Below are 25,911 nucleotides of genomic sequence, written 5' to 3' on the forward strand. Positions count from 1 at the left end.
GCGGCCATATTGGGGATGGAGCTTCCGGTCTCCCGCACGGATGTTTTCCGCCCTCTCGTCCCTCCTCCCTCTGCACTGCAACCTGACACCTGCGCCGCGCCCCGCCCCCCGCGCGCCCTGCCCGTCCTCCGGCGCTCACACAGTGGTCACGCAGCTGCGGCGGGTGCGAGGGCTCTGGGTCACCCGCCAAGGGAGGGTGAGTGGAAGCGAGGCGTGGGGTCGCCAGGGAGGGATATCCGGGAAGTGGGGACCACCCACCGAGGGGCGGGGAGCGACGGAGGCCCGCCCGGCCCGGCCCTCGAGGCGGTGGGCTCCAGCTCTTCGGCGCACGCCCCCCGGGGGACCTCTGTAACCTCCAAAGGCTGCGAACCTCAGTGACTTCCAACCCTGAAACGAAGACTCCCTTGCAGTCTCCGACCTGGACGGAGGGACCCCGGGGAAGAGGCGGCCCTGAGACGGGGGTGGTGACCCAGACTCTCGGGACCGGGTCTGGGTCCGCGTCCCCGCCCCCACCATGACCCAGTGACCCGGTGACTAGATTCGCGGTTTTGGAAGCCACCCGGGTGCCGGTGGCGTTTTTCCGGCTCCAGCCTTTTAAACCTGCCTCCCAGCTGAGCACCTGTGGGCCGCTGGCACTGCCGTCTGCGGTGCCCACTGCGTCGGGCTGCGCACAGGTGTCCACCCCTGGCCCTTCTGGGAGCGGTGGGTTTTGCATTCGCGCACTGCGCGGTGCTTGGCACAGATTAAGCGAGTGGCCAGTAAATAGCAGAGGGTTATTTTGAGAAGAGAGTGACGGCGCCTGACCTGTTGGCGCTGAGTGCTGGCTTTTATCATCGTGGGGATGCCATAGGCAGGATATTGGGCTCTCGTCTCAGGGCACTGGGGTGGGGGGGGGTAGGAGAGGAGACAAAACCGTGAAGCCACAATTACAGCCCTGTGTTGGGTGCTATGGGAGTCCAGCTTAAAATGGGTAAGTAGTGCTGGGAGGTAGAAGGTTGAAAGAAGGCACATGCCTGGCACGTTCTAGGAATGCTGCAAGTCTTTATTAAAGAAATGAAAGAGCGGGTAGTTCGTGGGTGGTTCTGCTTCCTGCCCCCTCTCCTGGTTTTGTTCCAGCAGACAGTTAATGAGCCACTCTCTTGAGTTCAGGAGGAAGGCCAGCTAGGCCCATCTTGACATTCTTCCCTTCTTCACTCACGTTGGCCATTCCTGCCGAGAACCTCGAGTTTTAGGATCAAAATGGGCATCCCTAGGGAGAAAAATCATCGGTATGAGTGTTTTTACTCTGGTCCTGACTCCTTGACTTTGGACGTGCAAACTTGTGTTGTGTGCACTTGTGTGTGTTTCGGGGGAGAGGAGCAGTGGATTTCATCAATTTCTCAGGAGTCTAGAGCCCCCAAATAGTTAAGAACACTGGCTTGGCAGTGGATGATCCCTGAAAGGAATGAACTTGGCCTGGTTGTTCCTCTGATGACCCCAAGTCACCACACATTGGATTTTTGCTACCAAAAGTGTGTGTTTGCACATTGCTGTGCAAGAGTAGCGTTCTGTTTTGTTTTTAAGAATTTGTCTTATTGGGGCGCCTGGGTGGCGCAGTCGGTTAAGCGTCCGACTTCAGCCAGGTCACGATCTCGCGGTCCGTGAGTTCGAGCCCCGCGTCAGGCTCTGGGCTGATGGCTCAGAGCCTGGAGCCTGTTTCCGATTCTGTGTCTCCCTCTCTCTCTGCCCCTCCCCCGTTCATGCTCTGTCTCTCTCTGTCCCAAAAATAAATAAACGTTGAAAAAAAAAAATTAAAAAAAAAAAAACAAAAAAAACAAAAAAAAAAAAAAAAAAGAATTTGTCTTATTTTCCCCACCAAACCGGCCAATGACGCCGTGCCCTCTGTTGGCCTGCCTGTGGTTGCCAAGGCTCAGGGCTTCCTATGTGGTTGCTGTGCAGTCACTATAATTACTTTAACTGACTTCAGTGGTGTGTGTAAGGAGGACAGTCTGGAAGGCAGGCACAGACGGGACAGCTTTTGTTCTGAGTTGAACATAAATTCGTGCCCTTACTGAATTTGGGTCTGTTTCCTTGTGGAACCTACTCAATGTCAAGTTCTAAGCCATGACGCGTCTTTTTTTGGAGAAGCGTGAACTCAGGAGAAATCTGGCTGCCTTGTCATGCCCGCACCCTTCCATCCTGCAAGCACACAAACCGTTCCAAGTAACAGGAGATATTCCAGGCAGGGCCAGGCTGAGCTCTGCCTTCTTGGGAGAGTGATCCAGTGACCCTGAATGTCTGTTGGTCTCATATCCACTAACCCCTGCAGCCTCCAGTCAACATCCCCCTCCTTCCAGCTTCTGCTGCTAGAGCCCCAGCGCTCGCGCTCTCTCTCTCTCTCTCTCTCTCTCTCTCTCTCTCTCTCTCTCTCTCGCCTAGAAGCCCTGCCCCCGCCCCCTTGCGCAGGGCCCCAGCTCTAGCTCTGGGCTCTTCCCTTGTCACACCTCCCTCCGCCCAGACAAACACACTGGCTGGGGGAAGGTTCCTCCTGTTTCGTTCCCACCCACTCTGGGTCTGAGCTGGCGGAGATGGACCATCCAACACCCAAGGTCCTCCTAGCCAGGCCCCGCTGCCCCTCCCTACGAATGTGGGCTTTGGAGGCCAGCAGCGGGAGGTTCTCAGTGCCACCCTCCATCAGGTAGCTGTCACCGAGGATCCACGGGCTGAAAGAGCGTGTTTCTGTGCTGGGTGGGGGCTGGTTTATTTAGAGTCAGGCAGCTGTGGAGGGCAAAGCTTTGAGTGAAGCAGTGTAGACAGTCATAGCTGTGGTGTGTGCAGCCCTTGGGTGGGGGCACCGTCACCCTTACCCTCACCAGCCTTCTTCCCGCGTGGAAATGCAGCATCTCTCACTTGACCTTGCCACTCCGGGTCCTGGCTGCCTGCCCTTTGACGCTCCTGCCCTCCACCCCGTGCAGCAGGAACCCGGCCATGGTGAACGAACCCGGAGGGGATGGTGGCCCCACGTCCCGCTCGGAGGGCAGCAGCAGTGGCAGCGAGAGCTCCAAAGATAGTTCAAGATGTTCCACGCCGGGGCTGGACCCCGAGCGCCACGACAGACTCAGGGAGAAGATGAGGCGGAGGATGGAATCTGGTGACAAGTGGTTCTCCCTAGAATTCTTCCCTCCTCGGACCGCTCAGGGAGCCGTCAATCTCATCTCGAGGTGCGCTGATGTCCTTAGGAAATAGGGGCCGAATGAGGGGGGTGGGGGAGGGAAACCGGCAGCCTGGGGGCAGGGCCACACTTTGACCCGGCAGAAGAAGGCCGCCAGAGGGGGTGGAAAAGAGGGGGGGGGGGGAGATCATCTGAGCGGCAGCTTCTCGGCTGTCAATAAAAGTCCCTGCAAGCAACTTGGAATTTTTAGAGTCACACACTGCACACAACGGGTTAAAAATGTTCATTCTCTCAGACCGCATTCTTTGGCGGAACTTGGGGCTGGTGCACAAATACAGTTTAGGAAGTCATAAAGCAGCGGCTTGGAGAACGTTTTCCACAAGTTAGGAATTTGACTTAGGCCTCTTGAAATCTAGAAACGCGAAATGAGTTACGTTAGCACGTTATGAATTGCAGTTCCTTTTTTAAGAAAGTGTCTGCTTTTTACCATTTGTATCTTCCATGTGTCGCTCTCACGGTTTTGAGGTTTAAAGGCACAAGGATGTTTAAATACCCTGTTACAGCTCGTGCACACGTGCACACCTGTGGCTCTTCGGGAACCGTGGCCTTGTTCCATAAGGCCGCTGGCCGCCGCACCGCAGCCGGGAGGCAGCATGAAAGAAACCTGTGTCTGCCGACCCTCTTTTCTCCCCGTTCCTAGAGTGAGCCTCTGTTTGCCACTCTGAGAGTTCCCCAAACCTCTGACCATCGAAGTGTCTTAGCTCACCCGAGATAATGAGCGTGCAAATGCTTTGAAAAGGCTGATGTACTGCTCTCACACGAAAGGGTTTCACTGTTGCTCATCAGTTATCTCTACAGTCGTCATCATTGTCATCGAAGCTCACACTGCCTGAGTGCTCGGTGTGTACCAAGCACTTTTCTAAGAGCTGTGGAACTGTCTATGGTAGTACTTCCATAGTGTTACCACGAGTAGGTACCGTTCTTCGCACGTTTTTGCAGTGAAGAAACTGGGGCTCAGACAGATCAAGTAATTTTCCTGAGATCACACAGCTAATAAGCAGCAAAGCCAGCAGGAGACGAATGGAGGTGGCCCGATTACCACCTGCGTGTGATGGTTCCCTAACCCCTGGGCCCCAAGGGAAGGTGGTGAAGGGTAGTGTGCTCTCAGGAGCCCCTCTTCAGAAAGAAATTCCATACAGGTTTGATCGGATGGGGGCAGGTGGCCCCCTCTTCGTAGATGTGACCTGGCACCCGGCAGGGGATCCCGGCTCAGACAAGGAGACCTCCTCCATGGTGATCGCCAGCACCGCCGTGAACTACTGTGGCTTGGAGACCATCCTGCACATGACCTGCTGCTGTCAGAGCCGGGAACAGATCACAGGCTATCTGCACAAGGCCAAGCGGCTGGGCCTGAAGAACATCTTGGCGTTGAGGGGAGGTGTGGAGCCCGCACCCTGCTATCTGGGATCTCACTTCCTCGAAGGCCTCTTCTGTCCCTGGAGCGGTCCTTTACTCTTCTCTGGGTCCCACACTGAGCACGCTCAGTCCCCTCCCTGCCAGTAGTGTCCATGGGCACTGTGGGTAGTGAGCACTGTGGGTACCACACACATGGAGCCACTTCTCGACCTCCTGACCCCCGGCGTAGTTCAGGCAGGAATGCAGCCAGTGCCTGATAACCCTCTGCCCTGGCTACACACAGCTTCATCGATCGCTGGCTGTACCCGGCCCTGGGCCCAATCAAAGAGCGTGGTTCTGGCATTAGTCCCAGGGGTGAGACCGTCGCTGGTGCCTCTAGTACCTGTTGTCCCACCCAAGTGTGAGGAGGAGGAGCCGGACGGGTGGGATTCTGTGGCCTCGTGCCCTCCACAAGAACTCACTTGAGTAGACATTCTCCCGGGAGGCAAGAGGTCCAAGAGGGCGGGAGAGTAAGCAGTAGGGTTGGGTGAGGGTGCCTGAACACAGTCAGATTTGGGTAGGGACGGGGTCTCCGACGCCCCAGGCTGAGATGGCCACAGTCTTCCTGGCCACCATTTGCCAAGTGCCACTCTGGGAGGAAGGGACACGCACCCTGGAGGAAATCAAGGCTCTACCTCTGAGGAGCTGACGACCCAGGTGGGGGGTGGGGAGAAGGAACAAAAAGGCTGTCTGGAGGGTGGGTGACACCCAGTGACTGTGACCTCTGCCACCCCTGCAGACCCCGTGGGTGACCAGTGGGAAGAGGAGGAAGGAGGCTTCAGCTATGCTGCAGACTTGGTGAGGCACATCCGAAGCGAGTTTGGAGACTACTTTGACATCTGTGTGGCAGGTGAGTGGCTGGGCCTTCCCAGTGCATGGGGACAGGGGAGGGAAGGAATGACGCGCCCAGAGGGCACAGAATGCTCACCAGCACTCAGTTCAGGACCCGATATCCCAGGGCGCCGTGGGCCGGAGCCTGTGCCAGGTGAGGGAGGCTCAGGGGTGCATCACACAATGCCCTTGCTCTCATTGTCTTGCCCCACCCTTTGAATTTTTACTCCTCTGCCTTTTTGCACTCTTACCTTGCTTCCTAGCCCTATTCTTCTTCTTTAAACAAAAAGAATATTTATCAAGATGGTGGGGGGGGGCAAGGAATCTCAGAACCCCAGTCAGGAAATGGCATCTGACCTCACTAGGCCCCTGCTCAGAAAGCAGTCAGAAACCAAGGCCTCCCTCATTCTGTCTGGAGCCACATAGTTCCCCCCACCCCCACCCCGACCCCCTCTCTGCCTCCCACCGCACATTTGCTCCATGCTTCCGATAGATCGGATAGGTCTGCTTTTACACACACTGACCAGCTGCCAGCTGCTAAGTGTACATGATCACGTGCAGCCAATAGTCCAGACTGACCGACAGGTCTCAGTATCGGTTCTGAATTCTCAGGAGAGAGCATTGGCTCAGCTCAGCGTCCGTTCTGTGGGCTACAGCCAAGAGGCAAGGTTCACTTGCTGGAAATGGCCTTCCCTCTTACCCCCGCTTACTGGGATTGGGCCTCAGCTTCTCAAACCAGGGCTTGGGTATGATGAAGCAGATGTGCCAGGGATACAAGAAGTCCAGGGATTGCTTTGACACATCATTTAGCATGACAACTTTTCTGAAACATTTTTTGGGAAAATCATATCATTTTTATATTAAAACAAACATAGCCACATTCTGGAGTAGCATGTCAAAGTGACGTGATTTTTAAAAAATAAGCCACGTGACTTCAAGGTAGCTAGTTGTTGCCTATGGCTTTGGGTTTAGTCCCAGGCCCCCATGTACGTATCCACTTTTCACAGTCAACAGGCATGTTTAGGTGAGTGCAGGAGGCCCTGATGAGGAGTCAGGCACATGGCGGGCATTGCCACCTGTTCAAGTGTTAGCTGCCCACACCGGCCACCCTTGGGTCAGTTAATTGAGGAACATGCACATGTGCAGTAGGCATTACGTGCATGGAGACTGGCTGAGCCGTGAGCTTGCAGGTGCCGAGGGGTCTGGTGCTTCGCCTGTCATAAAGTGGGCGAGAAGGCTGATCCTAGGGTTGGAAAACAGCAGATTGGGGCTGTGACAGAAAATACAGTAAATGGAGCAAAATCTAAATGTAAGTATGTGCTGTGTTTGCTGATACCGATGATTTATAGCTCTAGTCTCAGCTGCGAAAATCTCCTTGTTTTTGAAATTCCTGCTGGAAGAATAGCTTGTTATTGAAAGTGAAATTGTGGTGCTCAGTCCCTCCCATGTTTCACCCCTTGAAACAAGAGTTTTTATCTTCCTTTTTGACTTGCAGTTTCTTCAGAACAAAACTGCCTTTATCACAGCAAAGCAGGCTCGCTCTCCGCAGCCTGGCTCAGGGTCCTGCCCAGGGCTGAGGCTGAGGAAGCCAGCACTCCCGATAGCTTCATTTTTTTTTTTAAGATTTAACATATATTTTTAAAAAATTTTTTAATTTATTTTTGAGAGAGAGAGAGAGAGCATGAGCAGGGGAGGGGCAGAGAGGGAGAGAGAGAAAGAATCTCAAGCAGGCTCCGGACTGTCAGTGCAGAGACTGACACCAGGGTCTAGCTCAGAAGCCTTAAGATCACGACCCGAGCCGAAATCAAGAGTCGGACACTTAGCCGACCAAGCCACCCAAGCACCCCTCACCAGGACATAATTTAACTTTGGTGATACCTGGGGCTCATCATCAAGAAGACAGAGGAGAAGCAAAAAAAAAAAAAAAAAAAAAAAAAAAAAATTTTAATAAAAATATAAGAAGACCAGAGTCAGGAGTATGCATGCAGTTTCTAACCAGATTCTGCTTCCAGAAGCTGTGCACCCACGGGCAGGGCATTCTTCTGTGGGCATCTTTTCACTGGACAGTCCCCGATGACATTTGTATTCCTTTCCTCTGGCTTGATCCCTGTTAGAGATCTGGGAGTTCATTATACTGTTTTCATTACTTGGGAGTAGTAAGTTTTCAAACTTCTGTAATAAAAAGTTGCAAATGGGGGCACCTGGGTAGCTCTGTCTGTTGAGCATCCGACTCTTGGTTTTGGCTCAGGTCATGATCCCAGGGGTCGTGGGATTGAGCCCCGTGTCATGCTCTGCGCTGAGCATGCTTGAGGTTCTCTCTGTCTCTGTCTCCCTCTGTCTGTCTCTGTCTCTCTCTGTCTCCTCCTCTCCCTCTCCCTCTGCCCCTCTCCGCTGTAGCTTCATCAAGGCCTACCGTCATCCTCTGCAGGCAGGGCCGCTCAGGGAAGCAATCAGTTTCCAGAGCTAGGGAGGAGCCTAGGTGACATGTGGTCCCACCTCCCGAATCCCATCCTCAGCCTCCCCGGCAGCCCCAGTGCTTCACCCTCCAGGAGCTTGTTACCTGGTGGGGCTGCTCGCTGGGACCGATCCTGGCTCTGTCATCAGAAGCGACAGACTGACTGATAAGGAACTTGATGCAGGTGAATCCCTTCTCCCCGTATGACAGACCATCGGGCTTTTGGTGGTAGTTACGGAATTCCGTCCATTCTTTCCTTCAGGTGGAACATCCCCACTTTAGTCAAGGCTTCCCTCTGTGTGCATGGTTTCGAACTTTCAGTCTCTTAGATCCCTGAATAATTTTGATGTTCAATTAATCCACTGCCCAGACCCCAGATGCTGCCTGACCCGTGCTGAATGTGGTACTTCCTCTTTTCTGTGGCCACAAAGTGCAGGCCTGGTTTGCCTGGCTGGTTGCAAGGGACGTGAGGCAGTTCAGGGAGCTGTCCCCCACAATTCTTTGGCGGGTGGCCATAGGCTGCCTCTCACCGAGGGTCATGTCCAGAGTGAGAGGCACATCACTGCGAGCCCAGCCACCCACTGTTTCGGCCCGTTCGTGCTGCAGTATCGCAGGGGACGAGTCCAGAACCCCCGAGGCAGAGAACTCTGGGTTCCCAGCTTTCTGGTCTCTTCATCATTCACCTTGAGCAGGTGGGAGCCAGCCTCTCCCAACTGTCATCCCTATCGGCAGGTTACCCCAAAGGCCACCCCGACGCAGGGAGCTTTGAGGCCGACCTGAAGTACTTGAAGGAGAAGGTATCCGCAGGAGCCGACTTCATCATCACCCAGCTTTTCTTTGAGGCTGACACATTCTTCCACTTTGTTAAGGCTTGCAGCGAGATAGGCATTACCTGCCCCATCCTCCCCGGAATCTTTCCTATCCAGGTGAGGGTCCCAGGAGGGCTGTCCTAGCATAGGCCAGGGCCCTGGGGTGAAATTGAAATGCCAAGTTCCTGGTAAAGTGCTTTGATGCTCATTGGATTTCCCTTCCGACAGATGCTCCAGTCCTTGGAAAATGCCACCCCATTTTGATTACCTCGTCTCCCACCCTCCCAGACAGCAACAGGGGCTGTTGGAGGGGCCTGCTGACAAGTGTCACTAAAGGGGATTATCACTGCCATTATAAATCTTGGTTAAGTCAATGTTTCCCAAACTTGGCCGTCATCAGAATCATCTGAAAAGCTTTTTCAAAATGTAGGTTTCCAAATCCCATGCCTAGAGGTTCTGATTTAATAGATCTGAGGTAGGGCCTGGGAACTTTCACGTTACTTAAGTTTTACAGGCCGTGCTGATGATCAGTGTGGCTTGGGAACCACTGGCCTTGATGCCCACTATGTTATCAGTAAAGACAACTAGGGACGGAAGGGCTGGCTCAGACCGAGGGCAGGAATGCCGTGGGCAGCCGGTATGCTCTGTGGAGTGGAAGAAGCAGGACAAGGCGAGGGCACGTGTACAGTCTGGTCTGACCTCCCGGAGTCCCTCTGTGCCACGCGACAGTTGGCCAGGAGGCCTGGCAGGGATGGGGAGGGCAGTAAGTATTTCGGGGAAGAGACGGGCTGGGAGATGGCACCCAGAGTCCCCTGTGTCTCGGGCAGGGCTACCACTCCCTTCGGCAGCTTGTGAAACTGTCCAAGCTGGAGGTACCGCAGCAGATCAAGGACGTGATCGAGCCAATCAAAGACAATGACGCTGCCATCCGCAACTATGGCATCGAGCAGGCTGTGAGCCTGTGCCAGGAGCTTCTGACCAGTGGCTTGGTGCCAGGCCTTCACTTCTACACCCTCAACCGCGAGATGGCCACCACAGAGGTGCTGAAGCGCCTGGGCATGTGGATTGAGGACCCCAGGTGAAGCCGGCGGCCCCGAATTCAGGCCTAGGAGCCACAGAGGAAGGTCGGGTGGGCGGAGAAGTCAGTAATCACAGAATGAGCATGCCCTAGTGGTGCTGGCCGCCACAGCCGTCCAGAGGGAGGTCTCCCCTGGCTAGCGGTACACTTAGGGTTCCGCCTCAGGGGGAAGTCCATGCACAGAGTGAGAGCAGAGGTCTCCATCCGGCTCAGTGGTGCGCCCCTCTTTCCTGCGTCCTCTGGCCAGTTGCTCATTCGTTCTGTCTCCATTCTCCCCCAGGCGTCCCCTGCCCTGGGCCGTCAGTGCCCACCCCAAGCGCCGGGAGGAGGACGTGCGTCCCATCTTCTGGGCCTCCAGACCAAAGAGTTACATCTACCGCACCCAGGAGTGGGATGAGTTCCCCAACGGCCGCTGGTGAGCACCTGCTGGGGACCCCGTAGCAAGTGCGAGTGTGTCCTGTTTCTTGGGAGGGAGCTGAAGGGAGTTTGCCTGCTTCTCTGCATGCTTTTTGGGGAGCAGTCAGGGACAGGATCCGCAAGAATGCCCCCGGGTGGGTGGGGGCGCCTGTCCCTCCATCAGGAGCCCTGGGTCAGGAGTGTACCTTGCCCTCCGGGTGCCTTCCTGGCCAGGGGCAATTCCTCCTCTCCAGCCTTCGGGGAGCTGAAGGACTACTACCTCTTCTACCTGACGAGCAAGTCCCCGAGGGAGGAGCTGCTGAAGATGTGGGGGGAGGAGCTGACCGGGGAAGAAAGCGTCTTTGAAGTCTTTGCCTGCTACCTCTCTGGAGAGCCCAACCAGAATGGCTATAAGGTGAGGGCCGTGGGGGCCCTGTTAGGTCCTCTGCCCTGTCTCCCTGTGGGCCAGGCCTCGGGGCTGGGACTCATGCCGCCCCCCGTTTACCTAAGCCTCACCTCTCTCTGGACACAGCACTTCAGCAAAGGGAAGGGTGAGCTGGGAAGTCCCCGCCTGGGGTGCCTGGTGACCGGCGGAGCCCGCAAGAGGGAGGAAGGCGGGCTGCCGGGCGTGATGCCGCCCCAGCCTGGCCCGCCCTCTCTCCCAGGTGACTTGCCTGCCCTGGAATGACGAGCCCTTGGCGGCCGAGACCAGCCTGATGAAGGAGGAGCTGCTTCGAGTGAACCGGCAGGGCATCCTCACCATCAACTCCCAGCCCAACATCAACGGGAAGCCATCCTCTGACCCCATTGTGGGCTGGGGCCCCAGTGGGGGCTATGTCTTCCAGAAGGTGTGGCAGGGACACATGGGGCTTCCCCACCCCGGCCGGCACCCAGGGGTTCCCCAGAGAGGAGGACAGAGAAGCCTTTCTCTCTGGGGTCTCTTTATTCTGAGAGGTAGAGCGGATAGGAGCTCATGCTCTATGTCAGGCAGACCTGGGCAGGCGGGTCGCGTGACCGCTCTGAGCCTCAACTGCCTCTTCTGCAAAATGGGGATAGATCCCGTCACATTCTGGGGCAGAAACATGACAACGCATGGGAAATGCTTAGCACGTGGGAAGAACGCGGGAAGCGTTCATGAAATGGAACTGTTACTGGTCTCCTGAGTTGGCACCTTTCTCTAGAAAGGGGTGCTAGAGGTAAAATTACATTATAAACTAAAGCCCGTGGGCTCTGGAATTTCAGAGATGTGGATTTGAGTACCAGGTCTGCTGCACCTTCTGTGTGGCCAAGTTGCTCAACGTCTCTGAACTAGTTTCCCCATGTGAGAAATGGGGACAATAGTGCCCCCACTCAACCCCTGACAGGCAGCTGGGGTTCAAGAAGCCCTTGCCATCAGTGTTACTGTGAAGGGAGCGGGGAGGCTGGGATGAGTCAGGCCTCTCTCCCATGTCTCAGCTCGTCAGACTGGGCCTCCCGTCCGTTTTCTGAGATGGCTTCTCCGTGGAACCTTCCCTAGTGGCGAGAGGGGGGCAGGTGTCCCTCAGACCTGTCCAGACTGAAACACCTCACATACCTGCTCCTGTCCCCCTTGCCTGGATTCATGATGCGATCCGCACGGCCACGCTAGTCCCAGTGCCTCAAGTCCTGCCACACGTGTGGGCGTGGGCACCTCCCTGGGATGGTCCGGAGGGCCAGCCCCCGGTGTCGCGGAGCACGTGGTGTGCTTAGCAGCACACGGAGCAGGGTCATGCGAGGCCCGGGGCTGATGTGGCGGTGCCCGCCCCTCTCCCGCAGGCCTACTTGGAGTTCTTTACTTCCCGTGAGACGGTGGGGGCGCTTCTGCAGGTGCTGAAGAAGTACGAGCTCCGGGTTAATTACCACATCGTGGATGTGAAGGTAGGCCGGCTTCCGGGGTGTCTACAGCACTCAGCACGCCCAGACACCCAGGGCTGAAGGCACCACGCTTACTCCTCCACTCGGCGAGCACCGAGCGCCGAGCCCTGGCCAGGCACGGAGGAAACGGATACATGTACACAGAGCCAGGCCCCTGCCCTCGGCTCAGAGCGCCCCCAGCCTAGTGAGGGGGCCCAGTCAGTGGGTAATTACAAATGCAGCTGCACTTTTAACAATAAAGTTCAGTATGGGATGCTGGGACCCAGGGGAGGGATGTCTGACCTGGGAGGTCAGGGAAGGCTTAGAGGGGTCCCGTGTGGCTGGCTGGACTCTTTGAGGACAAGGGCAAGGACATCACGGGGAAAGGGCAGAGGGTGTGCGAAGGCATTGTCTGCACAGCCCGTGGGGACGCCGCTGAGTGGGTTCAGAGTCAGGCTAAATGTCGACTGTCCGGCTTGGAAGCTGGGTTTTCCCCTAAACACAGGAAGGAGCCTTTCCCAGCAGCGGTCGCTTGGCTCCGTGTTTTGTCGTAGGCAAGTCAGGGCGGACGGTGGTGCGAATGGTAGGGCCAAGGAAGACTAGAGTCAGAGGCCCCTGTGGTAGTCCGGTGGCAAAGACAGGCCCGGTTGGGCAGCCACGAGGGGACGGATTGCAGAGTAAGCCGGCAGGAGCCACCGGATGTGGGGGATGGGACTTGGGGGAAGTGGAGCTTGGAGGCTGGGAGGAGGAAGGAAGCAGCCTGTGGCCTCTCACAGAGTGGCAGAGCTGGGAGGAGCAGGTGGAGGGGATGGAACAGAGCGCACTCCCCGTGGGTTGGGTGAGCTGGGTTCGCAGGCACTGGAAGGTCTGCAGGTGTCTGTGCCCAGGTCTGTTCTGACCCCCTCCCCCACCCCCCCCCCCCCCCATCAGGGTGAAAACATCACCAATGCCCCCGAGCTGCAGCCCAATGCAGTCACTTGGGGCATCTTCCCTGGGCGAGAAATCATCCAGCCTACAGTGGTGGATCCTGTCAGCTTCATGTTCTGGAAGGTAAGGATGCTGGGAGCGGGCCTGCCCTGCCCACCTTGCAAACCTTAGGCTGGCAGTGGCAGTGGCAGTGGCAGCGGCAGCCCAGGGCTGGTGGACTCTGCCTCGAGGTGTTGATTTCTGGGCTGGGGGATGGGAGGCGACCCTGGCAGTGAGCCTCGTTTCTGTTCCGGGAAATGTCCTGTTGGGCAGCATGGAGGCCCTCGGGGCGCTGAGCGTGGAGCCCTGACCTGCGGCTCTGTTAACCTTGCCCGTGTCTGTGTGTGTGTGTCTGTGCGTGTGTGTGTGTGTGTGTGTGTGTGTGTCCGCACGTGCCCGTGTGTGCAGGATGAAGCCTTTGCCCTGTGGATCGAGCAGTGGGGCAAGCTGTACGAGGAGGAGTCTCCGTCCCGCATGATCATCCAGTACATCCACGACAACTACTTCCTGGTCAACCTGGTAGACAACGAGTTTCCGCTGGACAACTGCCTGTGGCAAGTGGTGGAAGACACGTTTGAGCTTCTCAACAGACCCGGGCCAGAGCAGGAGACAGAGACCCTGTGATCCCGCGCCCTGATGTTCTTGGCCTGAGGCCACCCGTGTCCTGCCTTCCTCCTCCCCAGTCCTGGTTTTCCTGGGGACCCCTCTTCTCCTTCATCTCTCCCCGAGCCCTGGCCTCCACTCCTCACACGGTGATGGCAGCTAGACTTGGTGTGAGGCTTGCCGGCTCCGGCTGGACCTGAGTCCGCCCCACGTCGGAACGGGGCGTTTGTGGCTCAGCCTAGTGCCCTTTGGTGAGAAGCACCCCCCTCCTGCAGAGGACCGTGGGGCGGGTGGAACAGCATCTTCCCTGAGAAGGAGAGAGGATGGTTGTTGCCGACTGAGGCCTCGAACCAGGGCAGCCCCTGGGAGCCGGCCTGGGGCTGCCAGTGACCTTGCACTTGGGACCCACGGGGATGGCAAAGCGAACCTGGGTGGCGGGCACGGGCAGTGCTGCAGAAGAGACATAGAGCGAGGGCGCCGCACCCTCATCTCCGAGGTGTTGGCCGCCGGGCACTTAAGTGCTCGTGGGCGGGAGGGGCAGACCACTGCCCTGCCCACCTGCCCGTCTGGCCGCGTCCCAGGCCTCCGGACAGGCCTTGGCCTGAAACGTGATAGCGTGGGCATTTCTTGCCAGCGTCTGCCTGCGAGCCAGCCCGGCTTTCACCTTTCCACAAGGCTGCTTTTTGAAAGAGCCGTTTCTATGTTCTGGCGGCTCGAGAGGGAAAGTGTCTCTTAAAGGTTGAAGGCATCTATACCCTTCTACTTGGTGGAGCCCTCGGCCTTCCCTCCCCCCAACCCCCACCATGGAGCGCTACCCTGCCTGTTACCGTCAAGGGCAAAGATAAGGCTCCACTGGGCAGGATTTATTTCTTCCTGGCTTATTTTTTTAGATGGGACCTTTTCCTGCCAGCTTCTCTGTCCCCTCTGCTCCTTCCTCCCCCACCCCCCCCCCCCCACTCCCTCGCCATTCCCAAAGCTGTCTGCCTGGCCCTGCTCCCCTGGAGTCAGCCCTCAAGCCCCGCTGCTCAGGGACAGTGACCAGGGGATGCACAGAAGCTGGTCCCTATCCCCGTCCCTGCCTGCTGGTCTTCGCTGGCTCAGCAAGGGTGGGGGTGGGTGTCCAAAGAGCAGCCTGATGGCAGAAGAAGCAGGCACAGTCGTGGGTTACCTACCCTCTTGCTTCCCAGGGTGGCTGGTTGAGGCAGGGGGGCAGCCCCTAGGAGAGGCTGAGCAAGAGAAGCAGCTAGGACCAAGGAGGGTGTTTTATTGTCCTTCAGAGCTCTGTCCCCAGGCTGTGGGATGAGAGTGCCTGGTGGCTTGAGCCTGCACTCCCCGGATGGGTGGGACGTGGTTCCTTCCTTCCGAAGGCTGGGCACAGTTCTGTTTTTCTTTCCATGGGAACAAGTCACAGCTGCGGCTGGGCCCCTTGCCCCGCCCACGTCCACCCCAGCAGCTTCCAGCCTGCTCCCAGGGCTCCCGATGCCCGCCTTGCTCGGGGGGGGGTACCGGGCTGCTTGTGGCTCCTCTCTTCCGGCCCCTGGCTGCCAGCTGTTGGCACCACTTCTCAAAGGCCTGGAGCCAGAGAGGAGAAAGGAAAGGCTATTTGGCCCCCTCCTGGGTCAGTGCTGTCTGTGCTAGGCGAATGCCGGTGCTCAGCTCCTTCTGTCCCCAGAGGGAATAGGAGATCCCTCCCTCCGCCCCAGCTACTCAGCCGGCTCTGCCCCAGGCCAAATGCAGAGGCTCAGAACAGCTCTGATCTGTGATCTGGGGAGCTGTGTTCTGAGTGGGGCAGATGAGGGAGTGGGCACCCGGGGACCCATACCCAGCGTGGGCTAGCGCTGAGTGGCAGCTGTGCTGTGACTGAGCCTTGTTCCCACGCTGAGTGGCAGGGTAGGACTGGGCTGAGCACGTGGCCAGCAGCCAAATCAGAATCCAAGCTGTGTTTTCTCAAAGGAACGGACTCCTCCATGGGAAACGAAGGGGCCCCCAGCTCAGAAACGTCCAGGTGTGGCCCTAGTTGGGAAAGTCCTGCCGGGGGGGGGGGTACCCCCCAGTACCTGGGAAAGGACCCGGCCGCCTTCCTGTTGCTGCAGTCGCCGAGCCGCCCGCAGCCGCAGGACTCGCCGCCGCCACACGCGCCAGGCCCGCTTCAGGTGCCACTGCCTGAGCTGTGGGGACAGGTGGTGAGGCCCCAAGCTGGCCCGCCGCCCCTCTGCCACGTCTTCCCCCTACACCCCTGCAGCACAGGACAGAGGGGCCGTGATGGGGCGGGGACGGGGGTATCCCCCGAGGTGTGTTAACGCAGATCCCGTCGCCTGACCCCACGGATGCAGACCAAGATGCTTCGGGAGACTTCGTTTCTAGGGGTTAGGGTTGAGGTGAGATGAGCTGAGAGATCAGCACAAGGCTGGGAAGGGGGGGCGGGGCTGAGCCTGCTCACCAGCGTCCGTGCCAGCTGCTCCTCTCCCTGAGCGTCCACCCAGTGCTGCCATGTTGCCGCCAGGCACCTGGCCTGCTGGGAGCCCTGGAGCCGGCGAAGCAAGGCCTCAAGGTGCCGGCGCTGCAGGTATCTCCTCCTGGTGGGGTGAGGCCCTGCTGAGCACCCCGACAGCCCAGACCATCACGAGCCCTTCGTGACCAGGCAGAAGGGCAGCGCCACGGATCCCCCAGGATCCTCCAGGAATGAGCGCCGGCCAGGAAGAGCCCAGCTCCGGCCGTGGCTCAGACAAGCCCCGGGGCCCTGCCGCACGCACGCGCAGCTGATCTTACCCTAGCTGCCTCTCAGCGGCCACGCCTTGGCCTTTGAGGACACTGGCCTCAGAGCTGCAGTCCCCTCCTGGTTTTCCGGGCGGCGGGCCCTGGGCCTGCCCGGTGCGTCCAGGCCACTGCAGCTGGACCTGGAAGGCACGGCAGAGGGGAGGCTCTCTGTCACCTGGAAAGAAGAGGTTAATAAAGAATAAGTACACAGAACGGATTTGCCACCTTGCCGGAAGCTGATTTCCAGGCCTGCGAGATGATGGACCCCAGGGGCAGGTCTCCTTACTCTGAGCCCAGGACATTTCTCTCTGCTCCTTCGGTCCACCGCGGCCGTGGTGCCGCGTTGGGCTGGGCCGCGTCCTGCAGCGGTGGGTCTGAGGGAACAGCCGGAGAGCAAAACCTGAACCCGAGGGGTCTGCACCCCCTGGCACTCAGGCGACCTGGCAGGATCCTTTCCTGTCCTGCCCCAGAAGCAGGGCCTCCCGCTCTTGAGCGGCCCTGGGGCTCCCGGGGGAGACGGAGAAGGTGTAGCATGGCCATCGGTACACATTACAGCCTCTTCCCCGTTCTCCCCAGCGAGGCTGGAAATTCAAGCGGAGGGCAGGCCAGTAACAGCCGCCACCTGGTGACAGCGTACCGGTGCCAGCACAGCCTGTGAGCAGGTTGCCCCCCTCCCCGCCCCCACTTAGCCTTTACAGATGAGATTACTTGTCTGAGGCCCCCTGTCTCGGGAGCAGTGTGACTCCAGAGCCTGAGCCCCAGCTTCTACTCGACTACAGGCCAGGGGCTGTCCGAAGGCCTCTGCACCATGAGGTGGCAAAAGACCTGCTCGTGTCGACGGGGGAGGGCTGCCTGGCTGCGTGTGTTCATGTGCTAGAAAGGAGAGGCCTGGAACCAAGCACCCTAGTTCTCGTTTACTTTCGGTTTCCGTATGCCTGTTTCTACACCAGCAAACGGGATCCCCGCCTGCCTTTGCCGATAAGAATGGAACGATAACGAGTTAATTTATTTATTTTAAGTGTTTATTTGGAGAGAGTACGTCCACGTTCGCACGAATTAGGGAGGGGCAGAGAGTCAGGGGGAGAGAGAATCCTAAGCAGACTCCACGCACAGGGCAGAGTCCAACACGGGGCTCATCTCATGACACTGGGATCGTGACCTGAGCCGAAATCAAGAGTCAGGCGCTTAACCGACTGAGCCACCCAGGCACCCCAGGATGTTAATATATTTTAAAAAATTGTTTTAAATGTTTATTTATTTATTTTGGAAGAGAGTGCGGGTGAGCAGGAGAGGGGCAGAGAGAGAAGGGGAGAGAGAATCCCAACCAGGCCCCAAACTGTCAGCGCAAAGCCCGACGTGGGAGCCGATCCCGCAAACCTTGAGATCACGATCTGAGCCAAAACCAAGAGTCGGATGCTCAACTGACTGAGCCACCCTGGCACCCCCGGAATGTTAATATTCTTAAGCACACCCTGAAAATAAAATTGTCTTGTGACACAGATCTAGAAATAAAATACTCTGAAACCCCAGAATCTGCTGTTACCAGAGCCCTATACATGTGAATACACGGATTCTGCAAATAACCAAGCTAGCCCCTTATTCCATTTAAAAAAACAATTTAATCTTTTTTCTTAGACTCTTTCTAGAATTTATTTTATGCTTCCTAGCATTCTGAAACAGGATTCTTGATGATTCCAATTCCTTTTTAGGAACACTGAGTGTCTCGCCGGTAACTCTGGGACTGTGTGTCCTCCAGTGACACGTCCCAAGGCTGCTATGCTGTGTTATTCCTTGTCCCCGGCTCTCACTGTGGCTTTGAATCAGTCCTGTTTGCCATCAAGCTCTTGTTGCCATTTGCTAGTGTCAGAACTGCTTTTTTTCTTTTAAAGATATTTAAAATTGAAAAAATTATTTTTTAAATGTTTTATGTTTTATTTTTGAGAGAGAGAGACAGCACACATGTGCGACCTGGGGAGGGGCTGAGAGGGGGGGGAAGAGAGAGGGAAAGCAAGAATCTCAAGCAGGCTCTGTGCTGTCAGCACAGAGACAGACGAGGGGTTCAAACTCATGAACTGTGAAATCATGACCTGAGCCGAAATTAAGAGTTGGATGCTTGGGGTGCCTGGGTGGCTCAGTCGGTTAAGCGTCCGACTTCAGCTCAGGTCGCGATCTCGCGGTCCGTGAGTTCGAGCCCCGCGTCGGGCTCTGGGCTGATGGCTCAGAGCCTGGAGCCTGCTTCCGATTCTGTGTCTCCCTTTCTCTCTGCTCCTGCCCCGTTCATGCTCTGTCTCTCTCTGTCTCAAAAATAAATAAAGTATTAAAAAAAAATTAAAAAAAAAAAAAAGAGTTGGATGCTTAACCGACTGAGCTACCCAGGTGCCCCCCAATTTTTTCTTTATTTTTAAGTAATCTCTATACCCAATGTGGGGCTCAAACCCACAACCCTGAGATCAAGAGTCACGTGCTCTACCGACTGAGCCAGCCAGGTACCCACAGAACCAACTGCTTCTGGTCTGGAGAGTGACTGACTGGTGGTTTATCTTCGGGTGGAGAGGGTTATGAAAGAAACTGGTTTTTTCCATTTATACTTCCTGATTTCCCCGTAGTGACCATGCGTAATTTTTCCAATAAAGAATAAAAAGGACTTGCTAGTTGCCCCTGTTCCCCTGCACCCATCTGGATCTAGGTTGCACCGTGACATGTATGAGTTTAGGTGCCCGTCTCCCTGGTAGATGGTGCCCAGAGCATTTGTCTCTGGGGCAGATCTGCACCGGGCTGGCACTGGCTGATGGGCCCAAAGATGGCAGTCTTCCAGAGCCAGGAGACTGTCCCACAACCAGGTAGGGGTGTTGTCCCCAAGGTCGGTGGGCCCCCGGATAAGCATCCAGCCACGCTTGCCACCTTGGGCTGAAACAAGCTGACTGTGAGGCCACTGGCCCTCAGGTCATTTTTGGACCTCCCACCCCACCTAGGCTACCTCACCTGCTTCCACGGGGCTGGAGGGTCCATCAGTGCTAGGAGGCGCCCTCTGCTGGCCACCCCGGGCCGCTGCCTGCGGTCAACCGGGCAGGCCTCCTGGGCCTCTGCCTCCTGTGGTTCCAGTTGCCCACTGAGCAGCACTGCCCGCCACTGGGCCCAGCAGGTCCACAGGAGGCGTCTGGACGCAGCCTGCCGGAACTGGGTGATGGCGGCTCCCCGGACACGGGCCCTGGCTGCTGCCTGGGCCCAGGCCTCTAGGACCCTGGGAGAGAGGCAGGAGCCCATGTTTGTGGTGGGCTGTAGGGAGCCTTCCCCTGCCCCAGGCCAAGCCCCTGCCAGTGCTCCTCCCCTCATCCCTCTTCTGGGGAGATCCGGTTCGAACAGGCACCGAAAGCTGCAGAACATCACGCGCCGGGGACAAGCGCCCCGTTGAGGGGACAGAGAGTGGGTAGTCCTGCGGCCACACTGCTCCTCCCCCTCCTTCACAAGAAAGAGCACTGTCTGTTGAGCACCTGCTGTGTTTCTGACCCCTGAACTGAGCATTTGCGTGCGGTATGTCTATAAGGCAGGCCTGTTCTCTTCCTTTGACCTTTCAAGTTAGAGACTTGCCCAAAGAGGGGTCACACTGCTGGGAAGCGCAGGCCTGGAACTGGACCCCAGCATTAGCCCCAGCGGCTGGGATCACCTCTCCCTCTGACCCCCGCCTCCGAAGCCCCGTCACCAGCCACCAAATACCTTCTACCTGTGCCCCAAACAAGCTCAAGACCTCAAAAACAAACCCAGCCGGAAGCACAGTGTGGGGCTGCCCGCGGGCCGTGGGCACCCACCTGGCGCTCAGCTTCTGGGCAGCATGGGCTCTGCTGACTCAGCGTGGGTGGGACCCGTGCACCCACCGCGTCCAGCACAGAGCTGCTCTCTCTTCCGCCAGCCGGTGGGCCTTGCAGCGCCGGCCCAGAGCCACTCACCTCCTCAGCTGCTGGTCCGTCGGGCCCCCCCGTTCACGGCTTCTCCAGTGGGTCACGGGGACCCGGGCCACGTGCTGCTCCTGTGCCCAGGCTTTGGCTGCTCCGGCTTCCCGCCACATGGAAAATGTGGTCCCCAGGGCCCTTCTCAGGCCATCCCGAAAAGCTCTGGTGGCTGGGAACACCCCTGTGTCTCTCACAACTCCACACGGGGCCTGGAAACGGCTGCAAAACAGGAGCAGAGGAGGGGCGCGGCGGGCTTTCAGAGTCAGAAGTCACAATTCAAAATCACACCCGCAAATCCCCTCCACAATGTCAGAGGTAATACGTGGTTTTGCACATACAACCCTGCACCTTAAAAAAACGCACGGACCCTGGGGCACCTGGGTGGCTCAGTCGGTTAGGCGTCCGACTTCGGCTCAGGTCATGATCTCACAGTCCATGAGTTCGAGCCCCGCGTCGGGGCTCTGTGCTGACAGCTCGGAGCCTGGAGCCTGCTTTGGATTCTGTGTCTCCCTCTCTCTGACCTCCCCCACCCCTGCTCCCTTCATGGTCTGTCCCTCTCTGTCTCATAAATAAATAAACACTAAAAAAATTAAAAATGCACGGACCCACGTGTAACAGGTCAAAGTGCTGGCTTTTAAGAGCTGCTGCAGGAGCCAACTGACTCAGGGCGGCAGGGGCTCTCCGGGAGGTTGTGGGAACCCAGCGGATGTGGGGTCCAGTCCCAGTCAGTCCCAGTGTGATCGGGGGAGCAGCCAGGCCTGGTCTCCCTTCACAAGCCCACTCCGGGGCAGGAGGTCAGTGAGGGGAGCACAGCACCCACTCCAGGAGGGGCCAGAAAAACGGTGTCCACTGCTCAGGGGTGAAAGCCCAGGAGTCAGCCGCTCGGCGGTCTGTGGCCGGCGGCCCGTGTGCGGACACCGTGAACGTCGGGGTATTTGTGGCTGAACAGTGGGAAGAGGCGTCATCTGCCCGCTCTGCTTTGTTTTTTTTTTTAATTTTTTTTAACGTTTTCTTTATTTTTGAGATAGGGAGAGACAGAGCATGAACAGGGGAGGGTCAGAGAGAGGGACACACAGAATCTGAAACAGGCTCCAGGCTCTGAGCTGTCAGCACAGAGCCCGACGCGGGGCTCGAACTCACGGACCGCGAGATCATGACCTGAGCCGAAGTCGGCCGCTTAACCGACTGAGCCACCCAGGCGCCCCCCGCTCTGCTTTTAAATACGCACGAATGACGTATAGGCGTCTTACTAGAACATCTCTGTTCAAGATTTCACTCCTTTGGCAATGATACAGGAGAGCTTGCCTGTGTTTGAACAACACGTGGTATTGGAGCACACGATATGGTGGGTGTTTGAGGAGCTGAATTCCCCCATCTTTACCGTGTCCTCTGAAACCAAAGGACTGACCCGGTCGGGAGTCGGAGACCTGGGGCTCATCAGGGCATCGGGTGGAGTTAAAGCCTTGCCACCACCTCCCCCACCACCACCACTCAAACAAAGCAGGTAATAGAAGGTCGGTGGTCGTGGCTCTTTGGCTCCTTCCGGGCTCTCTCCCTGCTTCTTCCAGAGAGGGTGTGACCCTCATCCCCCTACCAGCAAGGCCCACCCACCTCTGCAGCAGGGGCTGCTCCGGCGGGGCCGCTGTGCGTCTCCGATGAGCTGCTGCCCGTCGCCACTCCCGGAACACGGACCTCCTCAGGCCCTGGAGTTGGACCTGCACCCACTGCTGGTACTTTTCGTGCAGGAGCTGCCGCCCTGTGGCCAGAGAGAGGCTGAAATGCCACTGCGTGTGCATCCCAGCCTCGCCCCTCTGGCCCCTGGTGACTGTGGGGCCCTCCTCAGCCAAATGCAGACAGAGGAGGCCCCCTAACCATTGGGGGTTATGGGGCGCCTGGGTGGCTCCGTCGGTTAAGCATCCAACTGTGGCTCAGATCATGATCTCGCGGTTCGTGGGTTCGAGCCCCACGTCGGGCTCTGTGCTGACAGCTGGGAGCCTGGAGCCTGCTTCGGATTCTGTGTCTCCCTCCTTCTCTGCCCCTCCCCTGCTCATGCTGTGTCTCTCTCTGCCTCTCAAAAATGAATAAAGGTTAAACAATAGACAGATAGATAGATAGATAGATAGATAGATAGATAGATAAATGCTTCGGTTACAAGTGTCCAGTGATGACCAGATCAACCCGACTCGCTGTTTTTCATTTCTTGGCAATGTTTAGGAATCAGGAGAATTCATGTTACAATCCAGACTTCCAGCTTTTCTTTGAAAGCTAGGTCTGACAACACCGGGACAGCATAACGGGGCAGCAAGTGGGCTGGAGCAGCAGCTGTCTTCAGTGAACAGGACAGGGGTTCTCCAGAACCACCGGGTCCCCACCTGCCAGCCCATCGATACGATGCATCTGTGCAGTGGGAAGCCTCGAAAGGGGCCCCCAATGATCCCCACCTCCCATGTTGGGCTCTGAGGGCACCATGACTCAGTGCTCAGACCCATGACTCCTGAAGGCCAGGTGAGGATAATGAGGATGAGGACGGAGGCGAGGACGATGGAACATCCGCGAGGAGCTGGGTTCTGAGCCAAACACTGTGCAGGGATGGTCTCCTAGTGTCCCCACAACTGCCCCCTGAGGAGGGTGCTGCTACGATTCCCATTTTCCAGCTAAGTAAGCTGAGATTCGGAGAGGTTAAGTGGCTTGTGTAAGGTCCACACAGCCGGGGAATGGAAGGGCAGTGTTCACAGTGTCCACGCCCCCAGGTTCTGCTCTGCCCCTCCCCATCCCGGGTGAGCTCTGTGGACGTCCCATCACCGGACTCTGTGCGGGAGGACACAAAATCCCGGGTCGCCCTGATGAGCCCTGGCCCTTCTCTCAGCCTCGGGGGCCCGGACCCAGGCCCTGACTCACTCTGCCAGCAGCCGTGCCAGCGGTGCAGGGCGCCCCGGACCAGTGTGCGACCCCGGGCCCGAACGCACCGTTCTGCCTGCAGCCTCTGCGCCAGCCGCCGCCGCCACAAGCCCAGCGCGGCCCTGCAGCTCCGATCCCAGGCCCAGCCAACAGCCAGCTCTCTCTGGGCCCCTTGGGCTGTTGCCCAGTGGCTCCAGCCGAGAAGGATGCTAGGAAGCGGAGAGCCCACCCTGAGGATGGGCACGGCCACCCCAGGCTCTCCCGGCCCTCCCCTCCCTCGGGAGCTTCAGGTGACTCTTCTCCCTGTTTCCATCCTGGGGGAGGGCGGGCTGCTGGGGGCCGGACCGCTCAAACGCTACTCTGAGTGTCACGGTGACAGGCGGTAGGGATAAAATGGGATCCCGGACCCCAGCGCCAAGTCCTGGGGCTCAGCCACTGGTGACAAACATTGCTATGTGCCAGGTACCGTGCTAGGGGATTACAGGCCCCTACCTTGTCGATTCCCATTGGAGTACTATTATTATCCCTGAACAGATGGAGAGACGGAGACTCAGAGGGGTTAAGCAACTTGCCCAAGATCACACAGCCAGCCAGCAAGGGGCAGAGCTGGGATGAGAACCCAGGCAGACGGACCCTTAATTAAGCATCGTGCTACGAATGAATAAATGAATGAGCCACAGCTACACGAAGTCTCTGGGAGAAACGATTACCCCGTAGAGTGCCTCAGGCCCCCTTCCCGGTCAGCAGGGCAGGCCAAGAGGGCAGGAGACGTCCAGAGGATCTGAGTCTGGGGGTGTGAGATGGGAGCCCTCTAGGATGCAGACCCCAAAGGGATGCAGTGGCGAAGGACAAGGACTGATGGGAAGGGGGCTGGGAGACAGGATGTCTATGGAGTGGTGGGCAGCGTGGCTCATCCATCAAGGGGAGGGGTCCCTACCGCCTCCGAAGAGTACATCGGTGCCACCTCGCTGCCCTCCGGGACTGCTGTGCCCGCACCCGCCAGAGCAGAAGGCACCGCCTCTTCTGCTGCCGCCCAGCTGCCCACACAAAGCTCAGCCGGAGCGTCTCCAGGAGGGTGGGGGCCCTGGAAACCTGGGGAAGGAGGGATGGAGTCCTGGATCCCCGGGCCCCTGCTCCGTCCCCACCCTCTCCTCCCACCTGCCACCCTAGCCCATCCCCACCCCCGGCCCCTCACCTTCTCTAGTGAGCTTCGGGGTGTGCTGCAGCCCAGCAAGTCCTCCCCGCCGGGGATGCTGCCCAGGAGCTCCGGGGCCAAGGTGGTCCTGGCACTGTCTGATGGGGTGCCTGGACCCCAGGCCCTCAGGCACCAGCCCCTCAGGATACGCCGAATCATCTGCTGCCGCACGCCCTGGAGGAAGGAGCTACAGGAAGGGGCAGGTGAGTCCCTGGGCCCCAAGCAGGTGCTACCCCCCCAGCTGGGTCCCTGCAAAGGCGCTGAGCTGGAAGGGAGCCACCGCGTGCCAAACAAAGGCTAGAGCACCACCTCTCAAGCCAGCTGCACGTGGGACTCCTGGGGAGTCCTGGGAAGTACTGAGGCCCATTGGGATCCCAGCCCCAGAGTCTCTGACTTAACAACCTAGGTGCGGCCTGGGCTTCCTAATTTTCCCAAAGCTCCCAGAGTGACCCTCGCGAGCCTCTCGGGCTGAGACCACTACTACACCTGCATCACCTAGCTGATCCCTGCCACACTCCTGACGGGTACGGAGCTGCGCCCCAGGCCCCAGGCCCCCAGATTCAAGAGGCCACAGGTATAACCACTTCTGCCTCTGCTCAGTTAGGAAGACAGGGAAACTGAGGCCTGGTGAAAGGTCATTTCCCCAAACTCCAAATAGCAGAAGACGTGGGTTCCATACACTCATTTTATTTTCTTTCTTTTCTACAATTATTGTAATGTTTATTTATTTTTGAGAGAGGGTGTGTGTGCACATGCGCAAGCGGGGAAGAGGCAGAGAGAGTTGGAGACAGAACCCCAAGCAAGCTCTTCGCCGTCGGCACAGAGCCCGACGTGGGCCTTGAACTCCGAGAGATCTGAGCCGAAATCAAGAGTCGGACGCTTAACCAGCTGAGCCACCCAGGCACCCCCAAATACTCCTTCTAGGTCACAGGGTAGCCCCAGCCATGTTGTAGATAGATATGGACTGCTCCCTGATGCCCAAAGGGTAGAGGATGGACTGGAGGAGGGAAAGCTGCCTTCTGGGAGATCACGGTGAACTGACTTTCCCGAGAGTTCTAGGGGTACATTACAAGAGACCGAGGGTCCCAGTGGACCAAGCGGGTGGGGGATAATGGATGCTAGGCATGTGGCGTTCAGTGACAGAATTCTTATCCCTACAACTGTTGGTTTACATCGCACCTGTCGTATCATCGATGCAGCTGGTCCCTCCTGACCCCCTCCACCCCCCTCACCCACCGCGACCATCCCGGGGACCCTGAATCCCGGCCGCGACTGTCTTGTGGAAAAGCAACGGCGACCTTCTTGCTCCTACTTCACAACGTGATTTAGAGCAAGCTGTTGGACCCGCGGAGCCTCAGTTTCTCTAGCTGTATAATGAGGCAGATGGGGGCACTTACTCCCTTACAGGATTTATCCCATGCCTCTGATGTGTCAGACACTTGCCAGGCACTGGGGGGACAGAGGTGAGACACACACGGTTCCTGCCACCCGGGGGCTC

At 57.7% G+C, this 25,911-nt stretch overlaps 2 protein-coding genes across 6 annotated transcripts in view; one reads left to right on the forward strand and one right to left on the reverse strand.

Annotated features, from left to right (window-relative positions):
* Positions 1 to 16,590, forward strand: MTHFR (methylenetetrahydrofolate reductase). 5 transcript variants are annotated; one of them, XM_047083072.1, is made up of 12 exons: positions 1 to 196; positions 2,955 to 3,200; positions 4,351 to 4,589; positions 5,346 to 5,456; positions 8,625 to 8,818; positions 9,529 to 9,779; positions 10,060 to 10,194; positions 10,410 to 10,590; positions 10,841 to 11,023; positions 11,970 to 12,071; positions 12,978 to 13,097; positions 13,422 to 16,590. In XM_047083072.1, exons 2-12 carry the CDS (start codon positions 2,968 to 2,970, stop codon positions 13,635 to 13,637), a joined length of 1,965 nt encoding a protein of 654 aa, XP_046939028.1. In that variant the 5' UTR covers positions 1 to 196; positions 2,955 to 2,967; the 3' UTR covers positions 13,638 to 16,590. The 5 variants fall into 5 exon arrangements, with proteins under 5 accessions (XP_046939028.1, XP_046939030.1, XP_046939027.1 ...); XM_047083074.1 differs by having other exon boundaries at positions 2,958 to 3,200; XM_047083069.1 differs by lacking the exon at positions 1 to 196 and adding an exon at positions 1,843 to 2,677 and having other exon boundaries at positions 2,880 to 3,200.
* CUNH1orf167 (chromosome unknown C1orf167 homolog) overlaps positions 13,855 to 25,911 on the reverse strand; it is a 22,299-nt gene continuing 10,242 nt past the window's right edge. The window contains 11 exon segments of the mRNA XM_047082398.1: positions 13,855 to 13,885; positions 13,991 to 14,066; positions 15,056 to 15,188; positions 15,639 to 15,852; positions 16,053 to 16,375; positions 19,356 to 19,614; positions 20,318 to 20,539; positions 21,932 to 22,145; positions 23,219 to 23,427; positions 24,156 to 24,310; positions 24,414 to 24,600. Of these exon segments, the coding sequence (XP_046938354.1) occupies positions 13,855 to 13,885; positions 13,991 to 14,066; positions 15,056 to 15,188; positions 15,639 to 15,852; positions 16,053 to 16,375; positions 19,356 to 19,614; positions 20,318 to 20,539; positions 21,932 to 22,145; positions 23,219 to 23,427; positions 24,156 to 24,310; positions 24,414 to 24,600 (2,023 nt within the window).

Source organism: Lynx rufus, unplaced genomic scaffold (assembly GCF_022079265.1).
Source record: "Lynx rufus isolate CCGP_SWC_20201006 ecotype Redwood Valley unplaced genomic scaffold, mLynRuf1.p SCAF_2, whole genome shotgun sequence".
Classification (NCBI taxonomy): Eukaryota; Metazoa; Chordata; class Mammalia; order Carnivora; family Felidae; genus Lynx; species Lynx rufus.